Here is an 8024-nt window from a genome sequence, read left to right as displayed (position 1 = left end):
AACTGGTAGAAACATCAAAGTGGCAAGCAAGACATCTTAGATGAATAACCAAGAAGTGATCAGATTATTGTCATTTTGCTGGTAACAATGCTCGGGGGAATTCATGACATGAGATTGTAACAACTGCCAGCGGTTAAGGCTAGAATAGCAGACCAGACTAAATGTGCCAATTGAGATAGACGTCAGAAAATCGCCTCAATGATGCAGTCTTGTAGCATGATCATGCCATACGCCCTGCGTAGCTGGCTTATGACAGCATCTGAGATCAGCTTGTGAAGTACCAACACCTGAACTCAGACCATATTAGCAGACATCAATTCGAATTGCATGTTCAGCTTTCGGGGCTGGGGCATATAGTGTTATGCTGTTCTCAGAATGCAATAGCTCTCTGGCCACGAAACACGTCCTGAACCTGCCGCTGTACCTTCTCAAACCGCATAAAAGCGCAGGATTCACTCTCAAGGTGGTTGAACAGAGCAGCTATGGTGATAAACTGCTTTTTGCACTTCGCGTTCGGACAATGATACAGCTTTTGCTTGTGCACAGGCGAATTGAGATGTTGATTGAGTGCGGTCAAACGGTTGAATTCCCGATGGCACAAGTAGCACTCCCAGTAAGCGCCGTTGTATGCACGAGAATTAGCCTTGTATTGAATGTTGTCATCCTCGTTCCATTCAAGCAGCTTCCTTGTAATGACGCCCTGGGTGTCACGGCTGCGAACAAATTTGTAAATAGTCTCACGATTGAGGCCTACAGCACGCTTGCAGGAGCCAGTTTCAAGGTGGTGGGCAGCGCCAGTGGCTGTAGTAAAAGCGGCGTTGCAGAAAGGACAGAGAACGTCTTGACCGCGGTGGATTTTCGAATTTAGGTGCTACAAGCGAAGTCTGAGTTGAATGACAATATTGGAAGATATAGAAGGTCTTACCATCTTGAGGTTATTCGCATTATCGAAATGCCGGTTACAGGGGTGGCAGTAGTTCTTGTAATGGGACTTGGCCCGCATATGCTGTTCAGCAGCACCTTCCGTATGGAACTTCTGTGTGCAAGTCTCGCATGGCCATGTCGGAGCCCAATGGTCCATTGCATTCATGTGCTGATCTGCTGACCTTTGGTTGTAGAACTTCCTCCCGCATGTCTCGCAAGGGATCTTGGGAGCGTGGTGTCCGTAGTCATCCATATGTTCCTCCACTTCCCATTGAGTCAAAAATTGGTCATCGCACGTTTCGCATTCGTACCGCACGCCCCAATGGCCCGTGTCGTTCATATGCTGGCGACAGGCATACCAGCTGTTAAAGCAGCGGGAGCAGGTCTCACAGTCGTACATCGTGGGCACTAGATGAGCATCTGGGAAGCAATGATGCTGTGTTATTTGGACGAAAATACTCTCGGCTTAATGTCGCGTGTCAAAGGAAGATGAAACCAGAAGAACAATGTTGTCTCAAGCGAGTGAGGGGTAGGGACCAAGAACCACTGATGCACCAAGTGAATACTCGAGTGAACCAAGCTAGGAAACTATAAGCACTGATCTGCAACCATATCAGAGGGGAGAAACGAGAGCGATTGCAATAGAGGTTCAGACAAATAAATGATCTAGTGATGAGTGAATGATGGAGATGAGGGGGGTGAATTCCGCTACGATCGATCTATCAATCTTCAGCCTGCAGCTGAGCACTAAGCTACTCCTTGCAGATGCTGAATGTCCGCGTTTACCAAGCAACCTTCAGCAGCAGCGATGATGGACATGCATTTGTAAGTGTTCGGTCTTTATATAGGTAATCAGAATTGTAGGCAACATGCGTACAGTCAACTCATCTATACCTACCGACATTGGAGATGTAAACAAACATCGAACATCTGGTCGGTGAGACCCGCTGACAGCTGTCATTCTTCGGAGACAGCCAGTTAGACTACCACCCATTAATCACTTTTTTGAAGCTCCCGCCTAAATCGGTCCGTTGGCTCATTGGTTGAGTTTGGAAAACCGGAGGTTGTGGGTTCGAGTCCCATGTAGATCGTTTCCATTGGTCTATTGGCTCAATGGTAGAGCGCCGGTCTCCTATGACGGTTCCGGTTTTTTGCTTCAGACTCTTGCTGATTCTGTCCACCCTCACCAGCATGGGTGCTTGATGCTGGGGTCTGTCACGTATCTTCGATGAGCTCTAAATAGAGCTGATGCGAGAGTCCACTGTCGCGTCAAAGTTTAGGGTGCAATCGCCGTGCATATTTCCGATCTGTGTCACCACCATGTTGACTGGACTGAGTGCTGAACTCAGTCAGGATCTCTGTTGCTACCAATCTCAACTATTTAACATCTTGGCAACCTTGTGGTCAATTCCAACGTCTACAGCGAGGATAGTCAAACCCACAACAAGCCCATTATGCCTAGCTATTGAGTGGGGACGGTAAATCACACCGACAGCAGCTTGCCCGCATGCGCCTTGCCGGCGAGTTGTGACTGGTTTGTTGATTGAAGAGCGGATCACTCAACGGGATTGAGAATGGTACCACCTTTCCTTTGTTTATCTAAAGCCATCTCTAGACCCCAGAGCAGAAGAAAGTTCCGAGCTACGGTAACCATGAATGGAAGGTCTTGCCTGTCCTGCAAGCTAGGGAATTGAACGCGATAGAGGTAGATTGTTGGGTCATCATGCCCTCCACAATAGAAGAATCACTAGTTCGTATTGGAGAAACTTTCCCAATAGCCGCCCAATGCAATAGACTGTGTGGCACCTACGCATGCTCAACCACGATGGATGACGCAGCCAAGGGACAGTTATCAAGAGAGGGAGATTTGATACATAACTACTAGTACTGGTGAGTAGAGGATAGTAAATAGTGATGATGCAAACGATGAGCTGGTATATGAGGGTTGGAATGCATGCAGTCATGGATACGATTCAGTGGGTGCCGGGCCAAAAGCGGGGCATTCCGGATGCGACGATCACCTGACCCATCTCCAGCCGCTAGCAATGGCCTAAGGCCACTTCCCGAGGCCGCGCCGTCGAGATAACAGCTGGAGAGGATCCCCTTCCCCCATCCTCCATCCTCCGATAAGGAATGCCCCCAACTCACACGTCATCGCCGTTGCTGCCGCCGCAAGGCCAGTTGTCGCATTCCCTCTCTGATCATCACCCCCCAGTTTACCTGGTGAGATGATACGAATTATCAATGAGAAGGGAAACAATATATAGACAGCAGAAACTCCGAGTTTCAACGGGTTCTATTTCAGGAACACGGCTGCGGTCTGGATTGGGTCGGGCTGAGATACCGACTGGTGGCGTCAGTGGCGGGTACGGACGGAGTCGTCCTGTCCGCTCGTAGACGCTTCCCCCGGACTGATATCAGGCCCCGGCAACCAACTGGCTTCGATTCCCCTCCCATGGCAGCAGCAGTGCCTACCACATGGGATCAGGCTTTTGCCTGTTGTTCTAAGTTTTGCAGACAGAATTTTCGTATGCGTTACCACTCTTTTTCTTTCAGCGACCATTCCCGTTGTAGTTGTAAACCCAATAATAGGTGGCTGCCGTGGAAGCCTGAGTCAACCCAACCAGAACCTTTCTAGTAGATTCTCCCTCCCAAGCGCTTCAGCAACGAAGCGTATTGGAGAACCAAATGACGCAGACCAGGCGGATTCCGGCGCAATAGCCGGATGGCAAGGGAATTCCCCAGGAGGTGCCAGAAGCGTCGCCCGAAAGGTACTTCGTCTGACAGGCTAACACCGCTCGGGCTAAGGTCCCTGCTGCTCTTTTCCCTTTATTGCGACTTGACCTCTTAAGCCATTCCCTTGCATCACGTTATCTCACTGACCGATCCTCTGACTAAGGCGCTTCGCCTCCGCCTCCCCTCATTCACCTCCTCTCCTGACTACTTAAGCCTTCTCTTCCTTCCTTCCTCTACCAACCCTCCTTCATCCCTCATACCTCTCATCCTACCACTCACCTTCCGCGCATCGCCATCTGCGATTCTCTCCACAACAACTCCACCTAATCACATACACCGTTAACTGCGCTTCTACAACATGCAGATCTTCGTCAAGACCCGTGAGTATACCTAATCACCTCTCAAGTTTAGCATCATGAATCCATCATCTGACTGCTTGTTTCCATCTAGTCACCGGCAAGACCATCACCCTCGAGGTCGAGTCGAGCGATACCATCGACAATGTTAAGACCAAGATCCAGGATAAGGAGGGCATCCCTCCCGACCAGCAACGTCTGATCTTCGCTGGAAAGCAGCTGGAGGATGGCCGCACCCTTAGTGACTACAACATCCAGAAGGAGTCTACTCTCCACCTCGTTCTCCGCCTGCGTGGTGGTATGCAGATTTGTAGGTTTTCCTGAACTCTATTTGCCACCCTGTTGGCCACTTTCACCTGGACCGTACACTGACCTCACTTTAGTCGTCAAGACCCTGACCGGAAAGACCATCACCCTTGAGGTGGAGTCTTCTGACACTATCGACAATGTGAAGACTAAGATTCAGGACAAGGAGGGTATCCCTCCCGACCAGCAGCGTCTCATCTTCGCGGGAAAGCAGCTGGAGGATGGCCGTACCCTGTCTGACTACAACATCCAAAAGGAATCCACTCTTCACCTCGTCCTTCGTCTGCGTGGTGGTATGCAGATCTTCGTCAAAACTCTTACGGGCAAGACGATCACATTGGAAGTTGAATCTTCCGACACCATCGATAACGTTAAGACCAAGATTCAAGACAAGGAAGGCATTCCCCCGGACCAGCAGCGTTTGATCTTTGCTGGTAAGCAGTTGGAGGATGGCCGTACCTTGTCCGACTACAACATTCAGAAGGAATCGACCCTTCACCTTGTCCTTCGTCTCCGTGGTGGTATGCAGATCTTCGTGAAGACTCTCACCGGCAAGACGATTACGCTGGAGGTGGAGAGCTCGGATACCATTGATAACGTCAAGAACAAGATTCAAGATAAGGAGGGCATTCCCCCGGATCAGCAGCGTCTCATCTTCGCTGGTAAGCAGCTGGAAGATGGACGTACGCTCTCCGACTACAACATCCAGAAGGAGAGCACTCTGCACCTGGTGCTCCGTCTCCGTGGCGGAAACTAATGCCTTCTTTTGATCTTTCTTCTTTAGCACGGCTCATCTACGGTTGAGTGGCCTGCATGGCGTTGGGACGGTTGTTTTATCGGTTTTATGACACGGATAAATTGGGCATACCTTAGGGTCATCATCTTCTATGGTGCCTTGCGACATTCTTTCACCTAGGAATCTATCCAATAATTATATTCCACCTGATATCTTGCTTGCACTGTTTCCTGTAGATTTAGTAGGACCGCCGGAAGTAGACCGCCACGCTAGCATAGACGTGGTCCACATGCAATTCAGGACGGCGTCCACCACCTTACAGATCGTATGCGAAGAAATTAACTAGATAATAAAATAGCTTCATCTTCATCTTCATCTACCTATACAATCGCTAACAAGGAACTAATAGACATCGCAGGTGAGTCACCGTCTTCGCCACCCGTATCTTAGCACGTGACTATACCGTCCCAAGGCGGCGTGGGTCAGGAAAGTAGCTTCCATTCATGAACTCGACCTGAGAGAGCAGTTGCAGACGTGTAACACGCTGGAGATGTGAGCATCAGTCGTGATGCCCTCCTACTTCTACCACATTGCGATCGATTTATTTGCTCGCCCGCACTCTGACCTCCACGGCACCTACCCAGGCGTGGACAAGCACTCGACATCGCTATCCTTCGACTCCGCATGCGAAGCTCTACTCCCGTTCCAGAAGCGCCCCCGACACTCACCGTGGGCACATCGATCCTCTCGTCATCAAGCGCATGGGAAACACCTACGCCCCTCATCCAACACTTTCGCCGAAACCCACGGTTCGGACTCTACTACCAACGTCGCAGACCCCCGTACCCCTCACCTCTACACGACTTCGTCCACAAGCGCATCCGATCTCGAGAGAGATCTCAGGCTTGATAAAGTATCCATCGAGTGCATTGATATGATTCCATCGGAGCAGGACACCAGTGCTGCGAAGCGGACGGGCTGGAAGGACGCAAAGGATAACCCCATCGCGACCGGGATCGGCACGGATATCTTGGGAGGACTACGCACGAAAGGCAAATACATCCCGCTGGACCAGAGCACTTCGGACAGTGTTTGGGGAATCGTGCATCTATACCGAGATGCTCAGGAGACGCCGTACCTGACAGAAGAGGACTACCCCTCGTACTTGAAAGGTTCAGCGGCTGCGGCGAGGACACCGTACGATGAAGTGGGCGGTAGCAGTAGGCCCCCGCGCGCAGAAGAGCACATGCCAGATGAGGAATGCACGACATTATGTATCCTAGCCGTCCCTTCCTATATGTCGCCATCCGACTTTCTGGGGTTCGTGGGCGAATCGACTATGAACGATGTCAATCATTTCCGCATGATCAAGACTGCTCGAGCGAACCGGTATATGGTTTTGATGAAGTTCCGCAATGGGAAGAAGGCCAAGGAGTGGCAGAAGGACTGGAATGGAAAGGTGTTCAACAGCATGGAGGTAAGTGCATCATGCATTGCTTGATGCAGATCCACGGCTGCGATGCTAACGCGCCCTTGCTTCAGCCCGAAACCTGTCATGTCGTCTTCGTAAAGACCGTCGAAATACAAGCCGTTGAGCCGGGCGCGCTGTCTGGATCACAGAGCGGCCTTCTTTCTCCACACGCTACAACGAGCCCTGTGCGGACAACGCCTATCTCAACTACTCAGTCAAGCTCCATACCTTCCGCTACTCTCTCTACCAGGCCGCTGGCGCCTCCTACCCCTGCGCTTATCGAATTGCCAACATGTCCCGTGTGTCTGGAGCGTATGGATGAGACCACCGGCTTGCTGACTATTATATGTCAGCACGTCTTTCACTGCACATGTTTACAGAAGTGGAAAGGAAGTGGCTGCCCCGTATGTCGATACACACAAGACGACATCCGGCGGAACAGCCAAGCCGCGCTATATGATGATGAACCAGCCGAGTGCAGCGTGTGCCACTCAGATATAAACCTCTGGATATGCCTTATTTGCGGAAACGTCGGCTGTGGACGCTATGACGGTGCACATGCATTCGCGCACTACAAGGAAACGGCGCATGCCTTTGCAATGGATCTCTCTACGCAGCGCGTCTGGGACTACGTCGGCGATGCCTACGTGCACCGCATCATCCAAAGCAAAACTGACGGCAAGCTCGTGGAACTTCCAGCAGCCGACAACAGCGCTCTCGATCCACCCGACTGGACGGACGCCGTTCCGCGGGAGAAGCTGGAGAACATGAGCGTGGAATACACCCATCTACTTACTAGCCAACTTGAAAGCCAGCGGGCCTACTTCGAAGAGGTAGTCGAGCGTGCCGTGGACAAAGCATCCCAAGCCAGTGCTGCTGCCTCTTCCGCGCAGGACGCAGTCGAGAAAGCCACCGCCAGCTTGAAGAGCCTACAGGCGCAATATGATACCCTGACTAGCGAGATCATCCCCGGGCTGGAGCGCGATAAGGCGCGGGCCGAGAAGCGCGCGGAGAAGTTCGAGACGATGACGCGCAAGATGGAGAAGGAGTGGCGGGAAGAGAAGACCATGAATGAGAATCTGATTGAACGGGTTGAGCTATTGAAGTCTGAGGTGGAGAGTCTGAAGCTTGCGAATGCGGATTTGACGGAGCAGAATCGGGATCTTACTTTCTTTATCAGCGGGTCGGCGCGACTGCAGGATCAGGGCGATGATGTGGTGCAGGGGACAGTCAGTGTTCCTGAACCGGAGAAGCCGAAGAAGAAGGGGAAGGGGAGGAAGAAGTGATCGAGGGGGGGTTTATCCTAAGCTCGCCGGTCCGAGTCGATGGATCAACATGCAGCAGGTCTATTGATACAACACAATCCACGTATATCACTACATTAGTATAACAGCACCAATGCAAGAAAGAACCTAATGCAATGAAACACCTATCTAATGCTATGACAGTAACTCAAGCACTGCATCTATAGATACATATCGTACACCACCCACCT

The 8024-nt window shown here is 51.2% G+C and overlaps 3 protein-coding genes across 3 annotated transcripts; 2 read left to right on the top strand and 1 right to left on the bottom strand.

Moving 5' to 3' along the window:
- Nucleotides 1–370: 370 nt before the first annotated feature.
- On the bottom strand, nucleotides 371–1324 carry AtWU_03083 (C2H2-type zinc finger protein; the record flags this gene model as incomplete). The annotated part of the gene is made up of 2 exons (XM_035498196.1): nucleotides 371–871; nucleotides 926–1324. The coding sequence occupies 2 exons, from the start codon at nucleotides 1322–1324 to the stop codon at nucleotides 371–373; spliced, it is 900 nt and encodes a 299-aa protein (XP_035354089.1).
- Nucleotides 1325–4018: 2694 nt separating this feature from the next.
- Nucleotides 4019–5079, top strand: AtWU_03082 (ubiquitin family protein; the record flags this gene model as incomplete). Its single annotated transcript, XM_035498195.1, has 3 exons — nucleotides 4019–4040; nucleotides 4111–4326; nucleotides 4400–5079. The coding sequence occupies 3 exons, from the start codon at nucleotides 4019–4021 to the stop codon at nucleotides 5077–5079; spliced, it is 918 nt and encodes a 305-aa protein (XP_035354088.1).
- A 547-nt stretch (nucleotides 5080–5626) lies between these two features.
- Nucleotides 5627–7815, top strand: AtWU_03081 (putative RING and UBP finger domain protein; the record flags this gene model as incomplete). The annotated part of the gene is made up of 2 exons (XM_035498194.1): nucleotides 5627–6535; nucleotides 6601–7815. The coding sequence occupies 2 exons, from the start codon at nucleotides 5627–5629 to the stop codon at nucleotides 7813–7815; spliced, it is 2124 nt and encodes a 707-aa protein (XP_035354087.1).
- Between the last annotated feature and the right edge of the window lie 209 nt (nucleotides 7816–8024).

Source organism: Aspergillus tubingensis (assembly GCF_013340325.1).
Source record: "Aspergillus tubingensis WU-2223L DNA, scaffold_4, whole genome shotgun sequence".
Classification (NCBI taxonomy): Eukaryota; Fungi; Ascomycota; class Eurotiomycetes; order Eurotiales; family Aspergillaceae; genus Aspergillus; species Aspergillus tubingensis.
This window is presented reverse-complemented; position numbering and strand designations above follow the sequence as displayed.